Source organism: Staurois parvus, unplaced genomic scaffold (genome assembly GCF_062004578.1).
Source record: "Staurois parvus isolate SC_StPar_1 unplaced genomic scaffold, SC_StPar_1.0 ptg001670l, whole genome shotgun sequence".
NCBI lineage: Eukaryota > Metazoa > Chordata > Amphibia > Anura > Ranidae > Staurois > Staurois parvus.
The window spans coordinates 282474-309959 of NW_028319466.1; the positions used below are offsets into that span (position 1 = coordinate 282474).

Consider the following 27486-nt stretch of genomic DNA (forward strand, 5'->3'; position numbering starts at 1 on the left):
GTCTCCCCAGATCCTGCATTCACTATATCTGGTCTCCCCGGACCCCGCATTCACTATATCCGATCTCCCCGGACCCCGCATTTACTATATCCGGTCTCCCTGGACCCTGCATTCACTATATCCGCTCTCCCCGGACCCCGCATTCACTATATCCGGTCTCCCCGGACCCCGCATTTACTATATCCGCTCTCCCCGGACCCCGCATTCACTATATCCGGTCTCCCCAGACCCTGTATTCACTATATCCGGTCTCCCCAGACCCCGCATTCACTATATCCGGTCTCCCCAGACCCTGTATTCACTATATCCGGTCTCCCCAGACCCCGCATTTACTATATCCACTCTCCCCAGATCCTGCATTCACTATATCTGCTCTCCCCGGACCCCGCATTCACTATATCCGCTCTCCCCGGACCCCGCATTCACTATATCTGGTCTCCCTGGACCCTGCATTCACTATATCCGCTCTCCCTGGACCCTGCATTCACTATATCCGCTCTCCCCGGACCCCGCATTCACTATATCTGCTCTCCCACAGTACACAGAACATGGAAATGCCATTATTTTAGTAAATATAAACAGCTAAATACCTTTTCTCATCAGCAGTAGTGTGACTTCTATCAGTGTCCAGCTGAGCACTGATTAAAGCTTGTGCGAGGAGTTTTCATTCTCCTCTGACTGTCCTATGAGGCTGCATGACCCCACGACCCCCTGTCTGGACATTGCTAATTGGCGCTGTACCGATCACACGCACCCTCCAAAAAACAAAACAAAAAGATCTCTCTAGCAAGACACACCAAACTGGGTATGCACAGAGTGCCTCCTAGAGCTCTGTACTATCAGCAGATGGATTGGGGACGATAAAAGCAGGGGAGTATCAGAGAAGGCCAGATCAAACAGCCTCTTTACACAATGCAGAGGATTAACCCCTTAGGTCCCACAGTGAGTATAACAAGCATGCTTTACTGCATCTACAGACTGTTGTGGGTTTAGTAACACTTTAAGCTTTTTTTTGACATGATTAACTATGTAACAATGCATTGCATGGCCAATAGAGCCAGTTCTGCACCAGTCCCTGAAGAAGTGGCCAGTCCCTGAAGAAGTGGCCAGTCCCTGAAGAAGTAAATAAAATAAAGTGCAGCGCTAATCTTATATAAATAAATAAATAGATATAAGTTAGTTCAATCGATAAGTGAGTAAAGTTTGATGATCTCCTAAGCAGCAGATTTCTCAATAAACTTGTGACTGGAATCAATGATAAAAGTGCGCACTCACCGAACGCGCATGGATAATGCGCATATAAGTGCATAACCACCAAGTAGGAATCTGTGATGGACGGATGTTGAGCTTTCTTCTATGTCATGGTCATCAAGCTTGGGGTAATGTGAGAATCTGCTGGGTCCAGAGGTCCCCTTAAGGATAGACGGGCGCTCAGCCTGGATACAGGGCCGGATGCTGGATACAATAGGAACTATCTGCGGGTTTAACAGCTCCACATAGGAGCCAAAAAACAAGTGCCAATAGTGTAGTATGTTCTATTATAATCAAAGGTTAAAAATCAGGGTAATATGCAGAGTTGTCAGGGACCATCGCGACGCATGGGTCTGCACATGCGTAGGTGTCTGTCAAGACATGCAGGCATCAGGGCACTAGGACCCAGGAGCACCCGTCGCCTATGACGGTGCTGGGCAGGCACTAGGACCTAGGCTGCACCTGTCAGGTGCAGGGCGGGCTACTTAAATCAGCCCTGCACAGACACAAGTTGCCGTATGGTCTGATCTGGTTCCTGTGTTCCCGTTGTTTGAGATTCGTTGCTGACCTGCCTGGACCTGACCTCTGCTGACTTCTCCTGCTCTGACCCCTGGCTAAGTTTGACCTCTCTTTTGGATATCCCTACCTGATCTGAACTACTGGTACCGACCCCGGCGAGTGACCTGACTATTCTTCTGCCTGCTGCCTTGTACCACGCTGACCCCTCTGTTACCGACCTGGCCCGTTTTGACCACGCTATTGCTCAGCCATCCATCCGACCCGCACGGATTAGCTGCTACTCTCCAGACCTGTCTGCCTCTTCACGTCAGGCTCTCTACCTGTCATTACCTCTGGTGATTCCTCCACCTCAGGTGGGTGTACTCAGGGGCCGCGACCTGGTCACTGTCCGCTCCAAGCCCATCCCCACCATCAGGGGCTCTGGTGAACAAGCGGACTGGGGTTTAGACTCCGCGCCCTGGGGAATCCTGTCCTGGGGACTGCTAGAGTACACCAGGTGGTCCATAACAAGAGTAAAGCACAATTAAAAAATGCAGAGTATTGCAGCACTGACCCCTTTAAAAGATGGCCGCCGGGCTTCCTCGTGGCTCCGGCGGCAATGACGTCACGCTCTGTCAGCTCCTCCTACGGCCTTTCGTGCTATGGCACATCATCAGAGGGGAGGCTAATCAGTCCCTGAAGAAGTGGCTTTATTGGCCATGCAACGTGTTGATAGTACTTCCCCTGTCCTTGTGAGCAAGCCAAGATTGGTGAAACGCATCAAGGAAGGTTGGTTCTCGGGTGGAGATGTTGTATGTAGTCAATTTATTGACTATTAATAAATACGGTAGGAGGAGCTAAGATTGGCGTGCGCAGGGGCGGACTGACCATTTGGAAACTCGGGCATTGCCCGAGGGCCCGGGGTCAGTAGGGAGCCCCATGAGATGCCCCGGTACCTTTTTCATAGGCTTTTTTGAGTTTGGGCAAGGACACAGGGGCCCCATCATCCCCTATTGCCTAAGGGCCCCATGAGTTGTCAGTCCTCCCCTGGGAGTGCGGCTGATACATCCTTTCCTATTTTTTATGCGTTGGATAGTGTTTAGCTTCTTAAGTCCTGTCATTCCAACACGATTGAACCTCTGCCATAGCCTCATCAAAGGTTTTTTTTCATCTTCTGCCACTATACTATGGTCCTAGCTGCCTAGTAAGCCGAGCATGACACCCATTCACGATCGAATCTGCCTCTACTTTACCATCAAATATCGATCCCTGCATTGTGTAACCATTTCATATTTCATCTTTGGATACACGCATCCCACCATCCTAATGTCCCTGCCGATTGCTTACAGACCCTTCTTCAATAATGAGAATTGTAATTCACCCGCAGGGTCATTGCTCAGCCACTGCTCATTAAGCGGCCAACCTGATCCCCGCTAGCACGCACCAGCCTCCTAAAAAGCCATCCCCAACTTAGCGCTACCTCTTCATTTGTGAAAAGGTGGAACCAATTTGCACATAACTCACCTCGGGAAGCCCAAAGGACGTGTGTTAGCGACATGCCTTGGCAGCTCAATACGTGTGATTTCCACCCGCGAGGGCTTAATGATGCACAGAGAATCGCGGACCGAGAGCATGTTTGATATTAAGCGTGTGTGCGCAGCATCCCAAACTCGCTGTCCTCGGCTAATGAAATTTATAAAATCGCTCTGATGGCGGCTGTTAACCAAACCATATGTTTGGCGCTAAGAAACCCCTGACAGATTCCATTAGTGTTTTCTCCTTTCAAACTCACTTTTTTTTTTATTATTGCTTAGAATTTTTTCTTTTCTCCACCTTGTAAAATTTAAAACTCATCTAAAAACCTGACAGCATAGAAGGTTTCTGAGCGTTTTAAAACACATCTATCACTGCGAATTAACATTTTCTGATTGAACGGTTGTAAAAACGCTCGCTGGGTGTCAGGTTTTGCTGCTCGTTCCATTAAAGGGAAAAAAATGAATGGGTCTGGGCTAATTCCAATTTAATTTTTCTTTTTTAAAGTTAAAAACCTTTATAAATGAACAGTTTCTTTATTACAAAATCTTTATTTTACCAAATAAATTTGTATTTAGCGGTTCAGTCCACACAAAAGTGATATTTTCTTTACAAGAAACATAGAAAAATAAAAAAAAGTGACATCAGAAAAAGTCCAACTGGTCCATCAAGTCTGCCTTTCTTACATTAATGTACAGTCAGGTCCATAAATATTGGGACATGGACACAATTCTAACATTTTTGGCTCTATACACCACCACAATGGATTTGAAATGAAACGAACAAGATGTGCTTTAACTGCAGACTGTCAGCTTTAATTTGAGGGTATTTACATCCAAATCAGGTGAACGGTGTAGGAATTACAACAGTTTGCATATGTGCCTCCCACTTGTTAAGGGACCAAAAGTAATGGGACAGAATAATAATTATAAATCAAACTTTCACTTTTTAATACTTGGTTGCAAATCCTTTGCAGTCAATTGCAGCCTGAAGTGTGGAACGCATAGACATCACCAGACGCTGGGTTTCATCCCTGGTGATGCTCTGCCAGGCCTCTACTGCAACTGTCTTCAGTTCCTGCTTGTTCTTGGGGCATTTTCCCTTCAGTTTTGTCTTCAGCAAGTGAAATGCTCAATCGGATTCAGGTCAGGTGATTGACTTGGCCATTGCAGAACATTCCACTTCTTTCCCTTAAAAAACTCTTTGGTTGCTTTTGCAGTCTGCTTTGGGTCATTGTCCATCTGCACTGTGAAGCGTCCAATGAGTTGTGAAGCATTTGGCTGAATATGAGCCGATAATATTCCCGAAACACTTCACAATTCATCCGGCTGCTTTTGTCAGCAGTCACATCATCAATAAATACAAGAGAAGCAGTTCCATTGGCAGCCATACATGCCCACGCCATGACACTACCACCACCATGATCACTGATGAGGTGGTATGCTTAGGATCATGAGCAGTTCCTTTCCTTCTCCATACTCTTCTCTTCCCATCACTCGGGTACAAGTTGATGTCGGTCTCATCTGTCCATAGGATGTTGTTCCAGAACTGTGAAGGCTTTTTTACATGTCGTTTGGCAAACTCTAATCTGGCCTTCCTGTTTTTGAGGCTCACCAATGGTTTCCATCTTGTGGTGAACCCTCTGTATTCACTCTGGTGAAGTCTTCTCTTGATTGGTGACTTTGACACACATACACCTACCTCCTGGAGAGTGTTCTTGATCTGGCCAACTGTTGTGAAGGGTGTTTTCTTCGCCAGGGAAAGAATTCTTCGGTCACCCACCACAGTTGTTTTCCGTGGTCTTCCGGGTCTTTTGGTGTTGCTGAGCTCACCGGTGCGTTCCTTCTTTTTAAGAATGTTCCAAACAGTTGTTTTGGCTACGCCTAATGTTTTTGCTATCTCTCTGATGGGTTTGTTTTGTTTTTTCAGCCTAATGATGGCTTCACTGATAGTGACAGCTCTTTGGATCTCATCTTGAGAGTTGACAGCAACAGATTCCAAATGCAAATAGCACACTTGAAATGAACTCTGGACCTTTTATCTGCTCATTGTAATTGGGATAATGAGGGAATAACACACACCTGGCCCTGGAACAGCTGAGAAGCCAATTGTCCCATTGCTTTTGGTCCCTTAACAAGTGGGAGGCACATATGCAAACTGTTGTAATTCCTACACCGTTCCCCTGATTTGGATGTAAATACCCTCAAATTAAAGCTGACAGTCTGCAGTTAAAGCACATCTTGTTCATTTCATTTCAAATCCACTGTGGTGGTGTATGGAGCCAAAAATGTTAGAATTGTGTCCATGTCCCAATATTTATGGACCTGACTGTATACATTTTTAGTTTTTTGTATTTTTTTTTGTAACATTTTTGAGTATAGATCTATGTTTGCCCCAAGAATGTATGAAGTCACTTACTGTTGACTAACTCACTACCTCTGCTGGAAGTGTATTCCAAGCATTAACTACTTCAGTAAAATAATACTTTCTAAGGTTAGTTTTGAAGTGGAGCCTGGTGGGCCACGTCAGCCAAATCCCCCGGAAGACGTCTATACGATGAAACTTGTAGGGCAGGGCCGGTATGTGTGACGTCATCGCGTTGCTACGCTGGCCTGTGTGTTGCCGACTGTGTTGAGTGTCTGTCCACGTTGGAGCCATCAGCTTGCCATATTGCTTATGTAAGCACAATTTTTTATCTTTCAATGGAACTTTCTTGGAATGTGAATGGTGGATTTTAATGAATAAAGATCCTTTTGGGCATACTTCACCATGTATGTGATTTTTGTTTTTGTTTTTTTAATATTATGGATAGCATGGCCACTATTTGAGTGTGTAGTGCTACTATCTCCAGTGCTGTATTTAGGTTTTGTGCTACCCTAGGCAACACAAAAATCCACCCTCCTCCCCACAGAGAAAGCCTGACACCAACCAACACGTCCCAAACCACCACCCTACCTGAGAAAGCCGTCCACTACCACCACCCTCTATACACCGGACATCCCTCCCCCCCCCCCCCAGTGAGAGAGAGAAAGACACTCAACTTCACAGCTCCAGACATCCCCTGGAATGAGAGTCAGGCTCTGTATACACCGTCAAGCAGCCCGCAGCCTCTCTCGGATCCCACCTGGTCCCCATACCGCGTGTGTCCTTTCTTTTGCCCCTTCTTCCGGGGAGTGGTTCTGTCACCCTGAGAAATGCTGCCCTAGGCAAATGCCTTGTTTGCCTTGTGGTAAATACACCCCTGACTACCTTCACCTTTTCATGGTTCAACCATTTTGGCGTATCCTCCTTTACGGCTGCTGGTCTACTACGATGAGATTGTGATTGCACACCTTCCAGCTGAGTGTTCTATGACCATTTACAATTTTCTGGTCCATCTTGTCTGGTAAGAGGCTCAGACATCTATATGTGGAGGTGGAGGAGTTTTTTCACATCGTCTTGTATTGTCGGCACCTAGATTGCATTTGGTATTCTTTGGAGAAGAAGGGACTTTATTTGTCACTTGAACTCAGCTTTCCCATGGACACTTTTATTTTATTTCTATTCGCTATGTTATTATGATTGATGAAATATCCACATGTTATAATCATCTGGTTTTTATTTGTTCACTAGCGCTGTTATTTTGTTTTTATGTTTTTTCACTTGGGGTCACAGCGATTAGCAGCTGCTTTACATTGCATTTTTTTTTTTTTTCATATTAGCGCAGATATATTTTTTATTTTATTTATTTTTGACATTGTTGATATCAGTGGGAGGAATAGTGCCCCATCGTTGGTGTCAATGGAAGGAATAGTGCCCCATCATTGGTTTCAGTGGGAGGAATAGTGCCCCATCATTGGTATCAGTGGGAGGAATAGTGCCCCATCATTGGTTTCAGTGGGAGGAATAGTGCCCCATCATTGGTATCAGTGGGAGGAATAGTGCCCCATCATTGGTATCAGTGGGAGGAATAGTGCTCCATCATTGGTGTCAGTGGGAGGAATAGTGCCCCATCATTGGTGTCAGTGGGAGGAATAGTGCCCCATCATTGGTGTCAGTGGGAGTTATAGTGCCCCATCATTGGTTTCAGTGGGAGGAATAGTGTCCCATCATTGGTATTAGTGGGAGGAATAGTGCCCCATCATTGGTTTCAGTGGGAGGAATAGTGCCCCATCATTGATTTCAGTGGGAATTATAGTGCCCCATCATTGGTTTCAGTGGGAGGAATAGTGCCCCATCATTGGTATCAGTGGGAGGAATAGTGCCCCATCATTGGTGTCAGTGGGAGGAATAGTGCCCCATCATTGGTGTCAGTGGGAGGAATAGTGCCCCATCATTGGTTTCAGTGGAAGGAATAGTGCCCCATCATTGGTGTCAGTGGGATGAATAGTGCCCCATCATTGGTTTCAGTGGGAGGAATAGTGCCCCATCATTGGTTTCAGTGGGAAGTATAGTGCCCCATCATTGGTGTCAGTGGGAAGTATAGTGTCCCATCATTGGTTTCAGTGGGAAGTATAGTACCCCATCATTGGTGTCAGTGGGAGGAATAGTGCCCCATCATTGGTATCAGTGGGAGGAATAGTGCCCCATCATTGTTTTCAGTGGGAAGTATAGTGCCCCATCATTGGTGTCAATGAGGGGAATAGCGCTCCTTCATTCCTATCAATAGGAGGAAAAGTACCCCATCGTTGGTGTCAATGGGAAGAATAATGCCGTGCTGCTGGAGTCAGTAAATGGAATATTGCCCCAAGGGCTGAATAAAGGCAAGCAAATGGCCGTATCTGGCCCCCGCACCACAGTTTGGAGACTGACACTTTAATCATGTAGTACTGTACTCCACTTATAAAGGATGCTGGGCTTATTCAGAAACCCTGCACCACATTCTTGGAGACAGTCATGTAACCAATAGTTACGTTTATTTTCCAATTCCCTTTAGTGTTCACTAAAATTGTTACATTGTATCTCTTGTCGTGAAGACATATGTATGCCCTATGCTCCTCAACTCAATCTAGTGGCCATAATGTGGTATTTTACTACTGTCCATAATAAAGAGACAATTACCTATCGGACATTTTCCGACACAAAACAAACGCACATGCAGATTCACTGGACAAATAACTATGCATTTATTTTTGATAAATAGTCCCCTATATGTATCTAAATGGCAGTACAATAATAGCCTATAGAACATTCATTTTTCCCCAAATTGCACAAATGTACATACAGATTCACTGGGCACATAGATTTTTAGATAGACCCCTATATGTATTTAAAATGGAAGATTAATAGTAACAGTGACTAAATGGTAAACACTTCCACCTGGCAGTACTCGGGTCGTTGATTCAAATCCCAACCACAGCACCACCCTCCTGGACAGGGGCGGACTGGCAACTCATGGGGCCCCTAGGCAATAGGGATCATGGGGCCCCTGTGTCCTCGCCCACACTCAAAAAAGCCTATGAAAAAGGTACCCGGGGCATCTCATGGAGCCCCCTACTGACCCCGGGCCCTCGGGCAGTGCCCGAGTTTCTAAATGGTCAGTCCGCCTCTGCTCCTGGAGTTGGCATGTTCTCCCTGTGCCTGTGAGGTTTTCCTCCAGGTACTCCAGTTTCCTCCCACACTCCACATGACATGCTGGTAGGTTTACTGGCTCCTGTCTAAATTGGCCGTAGTATGTGTATGTATGAATGTAAGTTAGGGACCTTAGATTGTATGCCCCTTGAGGGTTAGGGACCTTAGATTGTACACCCCTTGAGGGTTAGGGACCTTAGATTGTACGCCCCTTGAGGGTTAGGGACCTTAGATTGTACGCCCCTTGAGGGTTAGGGACTGATGTGAATGTACACCCCTTGAGGGTTAGGGACCTTAGATTGTACTCCCCTTGAGGGTTAGGGACCTTAGATTGTACGCCCCTTGAGGGTTAGGGACCTTAGATTGTACGCTTCTTGAGGGTTAGGGACCTTAGATTGTACGCCCCTTGAGGGTTAGGGACCTTAGATTGTATACCCCTTGAGGGTCAGGGACCTTAGATTGTACACCCCTTGAGGGTTAGGGACCTTAGATTGTACGCCCCTTGAGGGTTAGGGACCTTAGATTGTACGCCCCTTGAGGGTTAGGGACTGATGTGAATGTACAATATATATGTAAAGTGCTGTGTAAATTGACGGCAATATACAAGTACCTGAAATAAATGTTTAAAAATCTAGCTGTTCTTTGCGTTCTCAGATCTTATTCTTCTATTTTAAAAATGTATTTAAAATCTCTAGGAAAGAAAAACAGCCCTGCCAAATAAACCTACTTACAATTTATGTGTAGAACCCCTTTAAAATGATTTAGGAGTAATTGAAACCCTAAAGCCAACATAAAGACAGAACAAAAACTGAATTTTCCATCAAATAAATCTGCATGGTAATGATAATTTCGGAGGAGCAGAGCATGCCCCACCTATTAGCCGATATACATTTCTCTCTAATGCATCCTATGAAATCCATCGACTAACATATTGTTTTCCCCTGTTACACACCAACCACAAAATAATTGGCTCCGTCTCCAACCATTTTTCTTTCTCCGCCATAACGGGGCGCATTCTTCGAACACCAAGGGTAATTGTCGCCTGCCGTTGTCGCTTGTGCTTTTCTAAAATGACGTTCCAAATTGCCGTTCTCCATGACAGTGACTTTGTCTTTGTTATCTATAATGCGATTTGTACACTCGCAAGACAATCAGATGATCTACCGCTGTCAAGGAGGCTCAAAGCACGTTGAATATTTAAGGCAATTTCGCAAGAAGATACAGTTAGCCAGACCCGAGTCAGCCTCTAATATAGACATTATGAAATTTAATGTCACCGGTCTAGGAAAACATTGCTGTGATAGGGACACGGGCTGCAAGGAACGAAAACGTTGAGCCATCCGCAGTTTTGGCTCCAGCTGTGCCATCTTAGGATGTGACAGACTGTATAAAGTCCATCTGTCTCCATAGAAATCTTGAATTTCCTTCTTTTATTTTTCAGCTCCTGCTCGGAGAGAGACGACTGGTTTAGCTGTATCAGCAGGACGGTGCAGGAATACTACAAAGCTCCAACTGTGTCTATCTATAACAATGTAGAGGTAAGTGTACACTGGGGTTCCTGAGATCCATGTCTCCTCAACTGCTGGGGAACCACAAATCTCAGCCTTCTAAACTGAACATGCTGTGACTTGTGTCCAAAAAGCAGAAACATAAAAAGCCTATCTCAGTGGTATTAGTGGTAATTAATTTTCTGCGCTTTTTGTTTTGGGTGTAAATCCTGCAACTTAGCAAACTGTCACTTTGCTGTATTGCTAGACTCTGGCACTGAGGGCACATGCTCCAGGACTTATAAGAAATGCCCCATGTCTTCTATTAAGTGACCCAGGTATTCTATTAAATACCCAGGTCTTCTATGTGCCCCTGGTCTTCTATTAGGTGCCTCAGGTCATCTAATAAGTGCCTATGTCTTCTGCGAAGTGCCCTGGGTTTTCTTTCCCCTGCCCCAGGTCTTCTACTGTATGCTCCGGGTCTTCTGTTAAGTGCCTCTGGTCTTCTACTAAGTGCCCTTGGTCTTCTATTAAGTTCCCCACATCTTCTACAAAGTGTCCCAGGTATTCTGTTAAGTGCTCAGGTCTTCTGTGTGACTGAGGTATTTTATTAAGTGCCTCTAGTCTTCTGTGAAGTGCCCTGGAGTTTCTTTCCAGTGCCCCAGGTCTTCTATTGTGTGCTCTGGGTCTTATATTAAGTGCCCCAGGTCTTCTAGTAAGTGCCCAGGTCGTCTAGTAAGTGCTCAGGTCTGCTATGTGACCCCAGTCTTCTAATAAGTGCCCCATGTGTCTAAGTGCCCAGGTCTTCTACTTGCTCCTAGTCTTCTATTAGGTGCCTCAAGTCTTCTAATAAGTGCCCACGTCTTCTGCGAAGTGCCCTGGACTTTCTTTCCCCTGCCCCAGCTCTTCTACTGTGTGCTCCAGGTATTCTGTTAAGTACCTTTGGTCTTCTATTAAGTTCCTCAGATCTTCTACAAAGTGTCCCAGGTATTATGTTAAGTGTTCAGGTCTTCTGTGTGACTGAGGTCTTTTATTAAGTGCATCAGGTCTTCTGTAAAGTGCCCTGGATTTTCTTTCCAGTGCCCCGGGTCTTCTACTGTGTGCTCAGGGTCTTATATTAAGTGCCCCAGGTCTTCTACTAAGTGACCAGGTCATCTAGTAAGTGCTCAGGTCTCCTGTGTGACCCCAGTCTTCTAATAAGTGCCCCAGGTTTACTAAGTGCCCAGGTCTTCTAAGTGCCCCAGGTCTTTTTTGCATTAAATCTGAACTCCAGATTTCTCCTTAGTCTTCTATAGATGTACAGTGTCCTGGGTCTTCAATTCAGTGCCTTGGGTCTTTGATTAAGTGCCCAAGGTCTTCTACTAAGTGCCCCAGGGATTCTATTAAGTGTCTAGGTCTTCTATGTGCCCCTGGTGTTTTACTAGGTGCCCTGGGTCTTCTATTCAGTGCCCTGGGTCTTTGATTAAGTGCTCAAGGTCCTCTAAGTGCCCCTGGTCTTCTATTATGTGCCCCAGTTCCTCTACTAAGTGTTTAGGTATTCTATTAAGTTCCCAGGTCTTCTTTGTGCCACTGGTCTTCTATTACGTGCCCCAGGACTTCTACTATGTGCCCCTGGTCTTCTATTATGTGCCCCAGGTCTTCTAAGAGCCGCAGGTATTCTATTAAGTTCCCAGGTGTGCTATCTGTCCCTGGTCTTCTATTACGTGCCCCAGGTCTTCTACTATGTGCCCCTGGTCTTCTATTATGTTCCCCAGGTCTTCTATTAAGTTCCTAGGTCTACTAAGTGCCCCAGGTATTCTATTAAGTTCCCAGGTATTCTATGTGCCCCTGGTCTTCTATTACGTGCCCCAGGTCTTCTTCTATGTGCCCCAGGTATTCTATTAAATGCTCAGGTCTTCTACTAAGTGCCCCAGGTATTCTATTAAGTTCCCAGGTCTTCTATGTGTTCCCGGTCTTCTACTAGGTGCCCCGGGTCCTCTATTAATTGCCCCGGGTCTTCTACTAAGTGCTCCAGGTCTTCTATGGTATTAAGTGCCCAAGTCTTCTACTAGGTGGCCCAGGTCTCTTTCGCATTAAATCTGAAGGAGCGGCGATGGGTGGAACTGTGGAAGGCAAAATATAAGCAGAATAAACTTCACCTAACCCCCTCTCCCAAAATCCTAATCCTGTTTTCCAAAACCCAACCCTATCCTTAAACCCAAAATATAAAATAAACCTCCTAATCTTTGACATTAACCCTAACACATAAGTTCATCCTTGGCTTGTCCTGCAACATGAGCCACCAAACCACCACGGCTTTGTGCTGTAGATGCCAGTACCTAGCTGTGAACGCTGATAACCCCCGATCTGAGGTATTAAACACATTTATGTCGACCATTCCATTCTTTCATGCTCACTAGAGGTTATCTTTATGGGGATTTAATATTGGTCTGGCCAGATATTCTGTAATTGTTTGGCTGTTGGAGACCTCAGATCTCCGTGTTTCTGCATGCTGGGAAAGAGTTGCCAGGTCATCCTTTATAAACCGAACACATATGAATTACACAGACACTGTGGCTAATTAAACACAGGTAATGAGCGAATCTAATTACCACATTTAATCAGCCACAGAACCTGTGGAATTCATATGTGCTCAGTATTAAAGGGATATGAGAGGCTCGAAGGCAGGCTTTCCAACTAGGATTCCTACACTTGAGCAGTAAGCATTGACAGATTGTTCTCTCACCTACAACGAATGGCGATGTAAGAGGGCAATTTTCAAGTGCCGGGGTTTTATTTTTCCACTTACCACCAATGCAAGAGGACTTTTCTTCACCGACCCCCAATGCAAGGGGGTATTTTTCCACTGACCCCCAATGCAAAGGGGTATTTCTCCACTGACCCCCAATGCAAAGGGGTATTTCTCCACGGACTACCAATGTAAGGTGACATTTTTCCATTGACCGATATAAGGCAGCATTTCTTCACTGGCCACCAATATAAGGAGGTATTTGTCTACTGACCATCAATGTAAAGGGGCAGGGCCGGATTAACGTAGGGGCTAGTGTAGCTGCAGTTCCATGCCCTCACCCTAATATAGGTCAAGCCACCCAAAAAGAACAGGCCATGCATGGAAAGAATTGGGCCAACAGCAGGGACATAGATAAGGGGCAGTCAGGGGAGTCTGAATCCCATTTTAGAGCGTGTTTGTGAAAAAACAGGGTACTTTGCTCCTGTCTGTAATTGTCAATGGACTAGAACACTGCGCATCTGTAGCTCTGTTATCAGCCGATTTCTGATGGTGACTAAAGACCCCCTTACATCAGAGTTCCTCTTACTGCAGTCTGCAATGCTCCCCCTTACATCAGGGTCTGCTGAGTTCCCCCTTGCTGCACTGTAAGGGGGAAGCCTGTGGACGATGATGTAAAGGGGAACTTTAGGAACTCTGATGTAAGGGGGAACTCTGTGGACTCTGATGTAAGGGGGAACTCCGTGGACTTTCCCTAAAAAGGCCAACCAAAATCCTCAGCACCAGGCCCATACTGCTCTTAATCCAGCCCTGTAAAGGGGTTTTTATCCACTGACAACCAATGTAAGGGGGCATTTCTTCACTGACCTCCAATGTATGGGGATATTTCTCCACTGACAAGCAATGTAAAGGGGTATTTCTTCACTAACCTTCAATTAAATAGGGCATTTCTCCATTGACCAGCAATGTATGGGGGCATTTCTCCACTGAACTCCAATGTAAGGGGATATTTCTCCACTGACAAGCAATGTAAAGGGGTATTTCTTCACTGGCCACCAATATAATGGGGCAATTCTCCACTGACCTCCAATATAGTGGGGCAATTCTCCACCGACCTCCAATATAATGAGGCATTTCTTCACGGACCACCAATATAATAGGGTATTTCTTCACTGACCTCCAATGTAAGGGGGTATTTCTTCACTGACCTCCAATATAAGGGGGTATTTCTTCACTGACCTCCAATGTAAGGGGGTATTTCTTCACTGACCTTAAATATAATGGGGCATTTCTTCTCTGACCTCCAATATAAGGGGGTATTTCTTCACTGACCTCCAATATAAGGAGGTATTTCTTGACTGACCTCCAATATAAGGAGGTATTTCTTCACTGACCTCCAATATAAGGGGGTATTTCTTCACTGACCTCCAATGTAAGGGGGTATTTCTTCACTGACCAATATAATGGGGCATTTCTTCTCTGACCTCCAATATAATGGGGTATTTCTTCACTGACCTCCAATGTAAGGGGGCATTTCTTCACTGACCTCCAATATAAGGGGGTATTTCTTCACTGACCTCCAATATAAGGGGGTATTTCTTCACTGACCTCCAATATAAGGGGGTATTTCTTCACTGACCTCCAATATAAGGAGGTATTTCTTCACTGACCTCCAATATAAGGAGGTATTTCTTCACTGACCTCCAATATAAGGAGGTATTTCTTCACTGACCTCCAATGTAAGGGGGTATTTCTTCACTGACCAATATAATGGGGCATTTCTTCTCTGACCTCCAATATAATGGGGCATTTCTTCACTGACCTCCAATATAAGGAAGCATTCCTCCACTCTGCAATGTACATTGATCACCCATGGAAGAATTGTTTTTGGTTTGTTTTTTTTGTCTCAGCAAATGTGAAGTTACTCTTTAAGCTGGCCATACATGACTCAGATTTTGGCCAACTGCCAGGCTTTTGTATTCTGACAGCCCGTGGGTGCCGGTTGTCTGAATACAATAGCTGGAAGAGAAAGATTCATTCATCTATGCTGTTTACCATGGATTTTTTTTTTTTTGTGGATTTTTACATAGAATTATTTATGTATATTAACAAAGGCAAGTCACACAATGCTGCAATGTTATTGATCAACAAAGCCAAGTGACCACCATATTATGGTCTCATGATCTCAACCGCAGTAATATGGCTTTGCTGACTAATAGCTTCTTAATTTCACCTTCCCAATGGAACTCAGTGCATTTTACCTACAGCTCCTTGCACACAGCCATCCTTCAAACCACTCAGCAGGGTTTCCATGAACTTTTTTGACATCCAGACCATACCCATTTGGTTTCCTTCTCCATTTTGAAACCAGACCTTTACGAACTTGTGTTGGATCCATGGGCTACCACGTGAAAACAGACTTGCGTCCATTTATCAGACTACCTCTGATCCATCATGTTTATGTCCTGAAAAATGGAAAAGGGTGCCGTCTTTTTCCTTTTTTTTTTTTTTTTGCCGGACCTGAATGGATTTGGAGGTAAGTTTACATCTGCCTGCCCATAGAATTACATGGAGCTTCTGATCAGGATCACATGAGAAACTGACAGGCGGACCCTGGGGAGGACTGACAACTCATGGGGCCCCCGGGCAATAGGGGATCATGGGGCCCCTGTGTCCTTGCACAAACTCAAAAAAGCCTATGAAAAAGGTACCAGGGGCATCTCATGGGGCCCCCTACTGACCCCGGGGCCAGGGGCAGTGCCCGAGATTCCAAATGGTCGGTCCGCTCCTGGGCGGACCTGATTGAAGGTCTGCATGAAATGACCCTCATAGTGAAATTTAGCAGAAGTGTCCAAAATTTTACCAAAATTTTGGCAATGCGAAAACTCCCAATTTTTCGAACACCTAGCAGTGATTAGCAATTCTCAGCAAACCAGGAACATTGCCTACAGGGCAGGGGTTGAGGTCAAATATCTGCCTGTAACCTCTGGTCAGGGGTGCTAGAATAGAGCTGATTTCTCCTTTTATTCATCGATGGGATCCCCTGCCCCAAGTCAGCGGTGCCATCTTCCGAGCTTTTCCTATACATATGGCAGAGCTCTGATTGTTGGATGTACAGTTATTTATCAAGGGCTTTGGAATATACATGAAGATCTCAAGTCTCTGCTGTTCAATGCTCAGCGTCAACCCTCAATTTTACCAGCAAATAATGACCTAGCCCTCCCCCCCTGCCCCCAGTCTAAGCCTGACAAGTAAAAATTGAAACCACCTCACAGCTGGCAATAAAATACTATTGTTATCACGACCGCATAGTAAAAAAAAAAAAAAATCTTATTCCGAGTGTGAAACAATTCAACAATTAAGAAAAGTAATTTTCGGTCGGGGAGGATTCGGTCTGGCCCTACCGCTGAGATTTATATTTGTGGTAAAAATAATAAAATACTTACGGCTCCACTCAACTCCCAGGCCTGGAATTAATTCCTGTGATGCGAACTCATTATATTGCTAAGATTAGCAAGCTAGCGCTCTCTGCGGGCAGTTTACCGACTTCAAGCTGTTCATATATTATTCCACTCAAAGAGTAGACTAAGCTGGTGGTGTGGCAGCCGGCGGAAAAACAATATACCTGGATAATCACCGCTTCTTTCTGGAAATAGTGTAAAATCACAAAACACAATACGTAGCCTCGGGGAATGATGTTTAGAGACTATGGGCCTGATTTAGTAAAGAAAATGAACAAGGGCAGGCAGAAACCGCTATGGCACACGTGCGGAAGTAGGCGAGTACAGTGAACGCCATCCTGGAACCGAGCTAGCAGAATCGCACACGAATGTACAATAAGTACAGCATGGTCCTAGTTTGCTGTGTGGGCTGAAAATCCAGATAATACTGCCTAAGCGCCTTCTGTTCTGATAAGAAATATCCAAATTTTATTAAAAGGGGAAAAAAAGCCTGATTTGTTCAATAAGCAATTAAATGCGAAAGCACCAAACCTGGTACGGTCAAGGCAGCATAGGGCCCTAGGCAAGGTAGCAGCTTTGGCTTCCTGTCCCTTTGATTGACACTGTCAATCCCCATTTATTTTGTCAGTACTGGCAAGGCACCATCAGGCACTAAAGAACATCCTCCCTTGTGGAGTCACAGGCAGGTGCACAGTGTTGACCAACTGCACTGTTCTCCTGGTTTACTGCAGAAGTGTGAAGATTGTAGTTGCTTTCCAGGACATCCACTGGGCAATAGCCTGTCTAGGTTGCCTTGCAGATGATTAGGTTGTAGGTAGGTAGGGTGTAGATGGTCCTCAGTCATCCAGCAGGCCATATGCACTTGTCTAAGTTTCCCTGCAGGTGATTTGGTTGTAGGTAGGTTGTAGTTGGCTCACCAGACATATCCTGCGGCATAGGCTCCTATCTAGGTTTCCTTACAGATGATTAGGTTGTGGGTAGGTAGGGTGTAGTTGGTTCCTCAGACATCCAGCAAACCATAGGCTCTTGTCTTGGTTGTCCTGCAGGTGATTTGGTTGTAGGTAGGTAGGGTGTAGTTGGTTCCTTAGACATCCAGTAAGCCATAGCCTCTTGTCTAGCTTGTCCTGCAGGTGATTTGATTCTAGGTAGGTTGTAGTTGGCTCACCAGACATATCCTGGGGCATAGGCTTCTGTCTAGGTTGCATTGCAGAAGATTAGGTTGTAGGTAGGTAGGGTGTAGTTGGTTCCTCAGACATCCAGCAGGCCACAGGCTTTTTTCTAAGTTTCCCTGCAGGTGATTTGGTTGTAGGTAGGTTGTAGTTGGCTGACCAGACATATCCTGGGGTATAGGCTCCTATCTAGGTTGCTTTGCAGATGATTAGGTTGTAGGTGGGGTGTAGTTGGTTCCTTAGACATCCAGCAAGCCATAGGCTCTTGTCTAGGCTGTCCTGCAGGTGATTTGGTTGTAGGTAGGTTGTAGTTGGCTCACCAGACATATCTTGGGGGCATAGGCTCCTATCTAGGTTTCCTTGCAGATGATTAGGTTGTAGGTAGGTAGGGTGTAGTTGGTCCCTCAGACATCCAGCAGGCCACAGGCTTTTGTATAGGCTGCCCTGCAGGTGATTAGGTTGTAGTTGGCTCACCAGACATATCCTGCAGCATAGGCTCTTGTCTAAGTTGCCATGCAGATGATTAGGTTGTAGGTAGATAGGGTATACTTGGCTCCTCAGACATCCAGCAGGCCATAGGCTCTTGTCTAGGTTGCCCTGAAGGTGATTTGGTTGTAGGTAGGTAGGGTGTAGTCGGTTCCTCAAACATCCAGCAGGCCATAGGCTCTTGTCTAGGTTGCCCCGCAGGTGATTCGGTTGTAGGTAGGTTGTAGTTGGCTCACCAGGAATATCCCAGTGCATAAGCTCCTGTCTAGGTTGCCTTGCAGATTATTTGGTTGTAGGTAGCTAGCGTGTAGTTGGTCCCTCAGACATCCAGCAGGCCATAGGCTTTTGTCTAGGTTGCCTTGTTGATGATTTGGTTGTAGGTAGGTTGTAATTGGCCCCACAAACATATAGTTGGCCATGGGCTCTAGTCTAGGTTGCCTTGTGGATGATTTAGTTGTATGTTGTTAGGCTAAACTTAGCTCCCCAGACATATCCCGGGCCGTAGGCTCTTGTCTAGGTTGCCTTGCAGATGATTTGGTTGTAGGGAGGCTGTAGTGGCCCCACCATCCGTATATCTACTGGTCCATAAGCTCCTGTCCAGGCTGCCTTGAGGATGATTTAATTGTAGGTAGGTGGGTTATAGTTGGCCCCTCACACATACACTGGACCACAGGCTTCTATCTACATTGCCTTGAAGATGATTCAGTTGTAGGCAGGTTGTACTTGGCACCGTGGGCATCCACTGGGCCATGGCTTCTATCTACATTGCCTTGAAGATGATTCAGTTGTATGCAGGTTGTACTTGGCACCGTGGGCATCCACCAGGCCATGGCTTCTATCTACGTTGCCTTGAAGATGATTCAGTTGTAGGCAGGTTGTACTTGGCACCGTGGGCATCCACCAGGCCATGGCTTCTATCTACGTTGCCTTGAAGATGATTCAGTTGTAGGCAGGTTGTACTTGGCACCGTGGGCATCCACCAGGCCATGGCTTCTATCTACGTTGCCTTGAAGATGATTCAGTTGTAGGCAGGTTGTACTTGGCACCGTGGGCATCCACCAGGCCATGGCTTCTATCTATGTTGCCTTGCAGATGATTTAGCTCTAGGCCAGGAAATTCTGCAGGCGCACTGAGCAAAAATGAATTTTCTTTCTGGACTATTATTATACAGGATTTATATACCGCCAACAGTTTGCTCAGCGCTTTACTTTCTAAACTAATGTTTCTTTATTATGGGCAGCAATAAAATATCGTATTTTGGCCACTAGATGGAGCTGAGGAGCAAAGGAAAAACACATATCTATGTAACAAGAGATACAATGTAGCAATTTTTACGTATTTAATAATTCCCTATAGCATTCTCTAGAAATATTACATTGTATCTATTGTTACTGGGACATATGTATTTCCTATGCTCCCTAGCGCCATCTAGTAGCCATAATATGGTAGTTTACTACTGTTCGTAATAATAGAACATTTGTTGGCACAGAACATGTACAGGCACATTCACTGGATGAATAGTTATTCATTTTATTTTTTATGTAGGTTCCACATTATTTTTGTTGAGTTTATTTTTCTTTTCACAAACTTTGTAATATATTTTCTTTGGAGGAGCTATATGTGTTTGGTGCAGGTCTTTGATACTATTAGAGCACAGCTAATTCCAAACTGCGTATGTCATTTGTCATCCTGTCCTCTCCTTCTCCCCCTCCCCCCCCCCCATCCAGTGTACAGCGCAGTCGTTCTCCAAAATTGATGTCCTACCGCCACCTAGTGGCTAATGTTGACAGCAGCACATTTAATAAAGTCTATGTTAGCGTTGGTCAATTGTTTTGATAAAGGAGGCCTCAGGTGCAGCCATTGGCATCACCAAAGGGCCACACCTAATATTCAGGTATTAAATCATTAATATTATGATGTAATGCTTCAGAAGGATGTCAGAGACTGCAGACTTGCAACAGGAGATGGTCAAAGACTACAGGCATGCTACAGGAGATAGTCAGAGATTGTAGACATACTGCAGGAGAAGGTCAGAGATGATATGTTCATTCTACAAGAGATGGTCAGAGACTGTAGACAGGATACAGGAGAAGGCCAAAGTCTATGTTCATTGTAGAAGAGATGTTTAGAGACTGCAGGCATACAACAAGAAGTGTTCAAAGAAGTCAAAGACTATGCTCCTGATACAAGAGATAGTCAGAGACTGTAGACATGGTACAGGAGAAGGCCAAAGACTATGTTCATTGTAGAAGAGATGGTCAGTGACTGTAGACATGGTACAGGAAAAGGCCAAAGACTTTGTTCATTGTAGAAGAGATGGTCAGAGACTGCAGGCATGCAACAAGAGATGGTCAAAGACTATGCTGCTGATACGAGAGATGGTCAGAGACTGTAGACATGGTACAGGAGAAGTCCAAAGACTATGTTCATTGTAGAAGAGATGGTCAGAGACTGCAGGCATGCCACAAGAGATGGTCAAAGACTATGCTGCTGATACGAGAGATGGTCAGAGACTGTAGACATGGTACAGGAGAAGGCCAAAGACTATGTTCATTGTAGAAGAGATGGTCAGAGACTGTAGACATAGTACAGGAGAAGGCCAAAAACTATGTTCATTGTAGAAGAGATGGTCAGAGACTGCAGGCATGCTATAAGAGATGGTCAAAGAAGTCAAAGACTATGCTCCTGATACAAGAGATGGTCAGAGACTGTAGACATGGTATAGGAGAAGACCAAAGACTATGTTCATTGTAGAAGAGATGGTCAGAGACTGCAGGCATGCAACAAGAGATGGTCAAAGACTATGCTCCTGATACAAGAGATGGTCAGAGACTGTAGACATGGTACCAGAGAAGGCCAAAGACCATGTTCATTGTAGAAGAGATGGTCAGAGACTGCAGGCATGCCACAAGAGATGGTCAAAGAAGTCAAAGACTATGCTGCTGATACAAGAGATGGTCAGAGTCTGTAGACATGGTACAGGAGAAGACCAAAGACTATGTTAATTGTAGAAGAGATGGTCAGAGACTGCAGGCATGCAACAAGAGATGGTCAGAGAAGTCAAAGACTATGCTGCTGATACAAGAGATAGTCAGAGACTGTAGACATGGTACAGGAAAAGGCCAAAGACTTTGTTCATTGTAGAAGAGATGGTCAGAGACTGCAGGCATACAACAAGAGATGGTCAAAGACTATGCTCCTGATACAAGAGATGGTCAGAAACTGTAGAGAGGGTTCAGGAGAAGGCCAAAGACTATGTTCATTGTAGAAGAGATGGTCAGAGACTGGAGACACATTATATGAAACTGCTAGAAAACACTGCTATAGCCACCCCTTTTAAAAACCAAACTTCCACATTTGTGCTCCCTACAACCCCCTTAAAATCAGCTTTTGTTACACTGATAATTATTCAGCAAGATCCTTTATAAAAAAAAAAACAGAAAAAAAAACATAATAAAAAAAAAAGGACGGATGCTACAGAAAAAAGTAAGCTACTGTGAAGGAAATAAAGTAAACAATTAAGGTTCTAGAAGCCAGTCTAAAGAATATTTTTCTGACACTGGCCTGAGTTAGCACCTAGGTGTGGAAAACCTATTGTATGCTGGGGCTTCGAGGGCCACAGGTTGTGCACCAGGGGTCTATGTTAAGGAGCTGTTGATAATCCTCAAAGATGTAGCAATTAGACTTTGAAAAACGTATAAAAGTATTAAGTGTATTTGAAATGAAGATGAGATCCTGAGTGGGAGATATTTACCAAGATATCGGTCTTTACCATGATATGTCTAATATGTGAGAACTGATTATGTTCTGTTATACATGTCATCCTCATCATTGGGCTAATGCAAAGGAGGGGTAGAAAAATATTGTTTAACAAATGTATTAAATTCGACAAAAAATAGTACGTGTTAATATTAATAACAATAATCATGTGCCTTGTGGATGTTTACGTTATGTTACTTATATATCAAATATAATATCAAATTTAGTTTATATTAAATACATTCTCAATTTTGTTTACAATTCTATAGCTGTGCTGAAAGTTTATTATCTGCAATAAAATCAACTGCAAGATCTTTGGAGCCGAATTCTAATCTCTTATTATTTCTTTCTCTCAGAAATATTAATAATATTAGTGGTTTTTGGATGTTTAGGTGATGTTACCTAAATATCAAATACCTTAAATATAATGCGATATATTAAATACATTTTCAATATTTTTCACAATTCTATAGCTGTACTGAAAGTTTATTATCTGTAATACAATCAGCTGCAAGGTCCTTAGACTTAATTCTGTTTTTGTTATCTAATTTATCAGAGATTTCTAGCCCACTGAAATATTAATGTGGCTATTTTTTAATTAATATATTATTATTAATATTATTATTATAATAAGTATTATTATTTTTATTATTGATTTTGCTACTACTGCTGCTACTACTTAATATTAAATTTGAAATATATATTATTATTATAAGTAGTGGCAGCAGTAGTAGCAAAATCAATAATAAAAATAATAATACTTATTATAATAATAATATTAATAATAATAATAATAATAAATTTGAAATATATATTATTATTATAAGTAGTAGCAGCAGTAGTAGCAAAATCAATAATAAAAATAATAATACTTATTATAATAATAATATTAATAATAATAATAATAATAATAAATTTGAAATATATATTATTATTATATTATTATTATTATACTTGTATTAATAATTGCTTGCTGATGCTTTGGTGATGTTACTCATATTTAAATAAATTCTGAACATCTTTTACAATTCCATAGCTGTGCTCAAACTTTATTACCTGTAATACAATCAACTTCAAGATTCTTGAACTATCTTTGAGAAGATTCTATTTTTTATATATTTTTGTCTGTATTGTTGTTGTTAATATTATTATTATTATTAGAAGTAGTAGTAGCTAATGTAATAATTATACTATATTAATATAAAATGGCCACATTAATATTATTAGTAGTAGCAAAATTAATAATAAATTATTATTATTATTATTATAAAAAATTCATAAGAAAATAGCATTATTATTATTATTATTATTATTATTAATAATAATAATAATAATAATAATAATAATAATAAAATCATAAGAAAATAGCATTATTATTATTATTATTATTATTATTATTGTTATTAATATTAATAATTTTTCTACTACTAATAATAATATTAATGTGGCTTTTTTTTTTTATTAATATAGTATTATTATTATGTTTACTACTACTACTACTAATACTACTACAAATAATAATATTAACAACAACAAAACAGACAAATATATCAACTATAGAATCTTCTCAAAAATCGTTCAAGAATCTTGAAGCTGATTGTATTGCAGGTAACAAAGTTTGAGCACAGCTATGGAATTGTAAAAGATGTTCAGTATTTATTTAAATATAAGTAACATCACCAAAGCATCAGCAAGCAATTATTAATATTAGCAGAATAATAATTAGTAGTAGTAGTAAAAATAATATTAATAATAATATTAACAACAACAATAATATATTAATAAAAAATAGCCACATTATATTTAAATGTGCTAGTGCAGGGGTGGGCAAACTTTTTGACTTGAGGGCCGCAATGGGTTCATATATTGGACCCGGGGGCCGGACCAAGAGTAGATGAATGATGTGCATGTGTCATCCATAGTAAGTATAGTAATATTCCCCCATAGTAAGCATAGTAATTCATCCCCCATATAGTAATTCATCCCCCATATAGTAATACATCCCCCATAGTAATTCATCCCCCATAGTAATTCATCCCCCATATAGTAATTCATCCCCCATATAGTAATTCATCCCCCATATAGTAATTCATCCCCCATAGTAATTCATCCCCCATATAGTAATTCATCCCCCATAGTAATTCATCCCCCATAGTAATTCATCCCCCCCATAGTAATTCATCCCCCCTATAGTAATTCATCCCCCATATTAATTCATCCCCCATATTAAGTCCCCAAGTCCCCCCTGTGTCAATTCACTTACCTTTGCTCCGCGCGTTCCTCTCGCCGTGTTCCCGCGCCGTGCCGGTGTAGCATGAAAATCTGTCTCCTATGAGGATCTGTCCCCCTCGACGTATCTGCGCATGTGCCAGTTTCAGGCATTAGCAGCCGATCGGCGATCTCCGGCACATGCGCAGATACGTCGAGGAGGACAGATCCTCATAGGAGAGAGATTTTTATGCTACACCGGTCTTCAGGGTGGACTGTGAGAGGAGCCTAGCTCCCCTCGCGTTCGTCACGCTGCCCCGCCTACACACATCCTGACAGTATCACGCTCCGCGGGCCAGATTAAAAGGTCCGCTGGGCCGTATACGGCCCGCGGGCCGTAGTTTGCCCATTGCTGTGCTAGTGGGTAATCTCTGAATAATTAGTTGTCAATAATAGAATTCAATCCAAGAAATCTTGCAGCTTGGACAATCTTGCTACATAATTATAAAATATATTGAGAATTCATTTAAACATATAATGTACATAAATAAATATATATGTAACATCACCTAAAAATAGGCAAGGCGCATTTTGTGGTCATACAGCTACCAATATTCCTGCACAGAAGATTTGTGGACTCAGATGGCTCTGATTTTTGTTTTTTCAGGTGCGGGAAAGGCTGGGGATGAGTCTGGGAGAGAGGCCGCCCAGCGTGGTGCACATGTCCCATGTCGTGATGTGTATGAACTGCAGTAGTGACTTCACACTGACGCTGAGGCGCCATCACTGTCACGCCTGCGGCAAGGTGAGCTCGTGGTTGTCTGCTGCATTCTTCAACAGAGGAGACATCTTCATCCCGCCTGGAGATTTCCTGGTTACTGGACTGTATTGGGAACTCATCGAATGCTTCCATTTATGGCATGGAAAAGCTTTTTAGAGTTATGAATGGAGTTGAGTTGAGCTCCAGACAGCGGTGTATTTTGTTTTTGTGCTTCCCTAGTCAACACAAAAATTGGGCACCCCCCACCAAATGACAGAGAGAGAGAGAGAGAGAGGGGGGGGGGGGAGAGAGAGGGGGAGAGAGAGAGGGGGGAGAGAGGGAGAGGGGGGGAGAGAGAGGGGGAGAGGGGGAGGGAGAGGGGGGAGGGAGAGGGATGGAGAGGGAGAGAGGGAGAGGGGAAGAGAAGGAGAGAGAGGGAGAGGGAGGGGGGGGAGAGAGAGGGGGAGAGGGGGAGGGAGAGGGATGGAGAGGGAGAGAGGGAGAGGGGAAGAGAAGGAGAGAGAGGGAGAGAGAGGGAGGGGGGGAGAGGGAGGGGGGAAGAGAGGGAGAGAGAGGGAGAGGGAGGGAGAGAGAGGGAGAGGGGAAGAGAGAGAGGGAGAGGGGGGGAGGGAGAGGGGAAGAGAGAGAGGGGGGGGAGAGGGAGGGAGGGGGAGAGAGGGAGAGATGGGGAGAGAGAGGGAGAGGGGGGGAGGGGGAGAGAGGGAGAGAGGGGGGGGGAGAGAGGGAGAGAGAGGGAGGGGGAGAGAGGGGGGAGGGGGAGAGAGAGGGAGAGGGGGGAGGGGGAGAGAGAGGGGGAGGGGGAGAGGGAGGGGAGAGAGAGAGAGGGGGGAGAGGGAGGGGGAGAGAGAGGGGGGAGAGAGGGGAGAGAGATAAAACGTAAGAAAGAAGGAAAGAGAGAGAGAATAAGAAAGAGAGAAGAAGAGAGAGCAAAAAGAAAGAGATAAAGCGAGAAAGGGAAAAGGAAAGACAGAAAGCCAGAGAGAAAAAGAAAGAGAGAGAGAAAAGAGATAAAGCGAGAAAGAAAAAAAGAGAGAAAGAGAGAACAAGAGTGAGAGAAAGAGATAAAGCGAGAAAGAGAAAGAAAGAGAGAGAAAAAAAAAGGGAGAGAAAGAGAGAGACAGAAAGAAGAGAAAGGGAAAGGGAGAAAGAAAGAAAGGGAGAGGGAGAGAGAGGGAAAGAGAGAAAGAAAGGGAAAGGGAGAGAGAGGGAAAGAGAAAGAAAGGGAAAGGGAGAGAGAGGGAAAGAGAAAGAAAGGGAAAGGGAGAGAGCCAGACATACAGCCAAATACACAGATGAAGTCGGTCTATGGGACCTGACAAAAGACTTTTATTTCTATCCAACCAGTCTTGCAATTTACACAGCTCAGCCACACAGCACAGTCCGGTCTGGCAGGGCAATAGACCTGATTTTTCTCTGCTGCAGTTAAGTTACGTTTACAGGGCTTGTCCCTCCTCCAGTTTGTGACTGGACAGTGAAAAGGGAAGTCGCAGTTTGACGGGCTCATGTCTCCATCACTCTGCTCTCTCTTCCTATCAGCATGCTCCTAGCCAGTGAGCACTGCAGCACAACTAATTGGCTTTTTCTGCACTGTCTCCCTCTTCCAGCCTGAGCTCTGCTGTACAGCGACTGCAGGCGTCCATGACATTCCGTCATGTTACCATAGCACGTGCATTGTTTTGTCGTCTCTGAAAACGGATTCAAGTTGCTCTTTTATTGAAGTGTTTGAGTGGTCAAATATTTGATAAAAAACATTATTTTGTATTTCTGCCTCTTTTCTGACAGATTGTTTGCCGCAGCTGCTCCAGAAACAAATACCCTTTAAAGTACCTAAAGGATCGTCCGTCCAAAGTCTGTAACGGCTGCTTTGCGGAGCTGCGGAAAAGAGGTGAGCGCAGCTGCAGCGTGATCTCCTGTTCTGAGCAGGGGCGGACTGAACATTCGGACACTCAGGCACTGCCCGAGGGCCCGGGGTCAGTAGAGGGCCCCATGAGATGCCCCTGGAACCTTTCATAGGCTTTTTTGGGAATGGTTTGAGTGTGGGCGAGGACACAGGGGCCTTATGATCCCCTATTGCCCGGGGGCCCCATGAGTTGTCAGTCCGCCCCTGGTTCTAAGTACCTAACCCTACAAGAGACTGCTGTGTTACAAATGAGAGATGCCCCATGGAAGGGATTGGTGGAAACCCCCAACAGTACAATCAGTCTGTAGATGCAGTAAAGCATGCTTGTTATACTCACTGTGGGACCTAAGGGGTTAATCCCCCGCATTGTGTAAAAAAAAAAAAAAGATGTTACATTTTGTCTTCTCTGATCCTCCCCTTCTTCCACATTCCCCATTTCATCTCCTGATAAAAAAGAGCCTCAGGGACACTGCACATGCTCAGGTTGGTGTGTATTGCTAGAGATTTCTTTTATTTTCCTTGGGAGAGTGCGTGTGATCATCACAGGGCCAATCAGCACCGTTCAGAAAAAGGTCAGGGGTCCTGCATCCTCCTACAGGAGAATGAAAACTCCTCCTACAAGCTTTAACCAGTGGTCTGCTGGACACTGATAGAAGTCACATGATTGCTATATAC

General features: G+C 44.0%; 1 protein-coding gene across 3 annotated transcripts in view; it reads left to right on the forward strand.

Annotated features, from left to right (window-relative positions):
• Positions 1-27486, forward strand: part of FGD5 (FYVE, RhoGEF and PH domain containing 5) — a 242226-nt gene that overhangs the window by 184779 nt on the left and 29961 nt on the right. For all 3 annotated transcript variants that reach the window (XM_089663339.1, XM_089663341.1, XM_089663340.1), the window contains exons 15-17: positions 10274-10370; positions 24798-24935; positions 26694-26796. In XM_089663339.1, coding sequence (XP_089519465.1) covers positions 10274-10370; positions 24798-24935; positions 26694-26796 — 338 coding nt within the window. The remainder of the gene's footprint in view (positions 1-10273; positions 10371-24797; positions 24936-26693; positions 26797-27486) is intronic.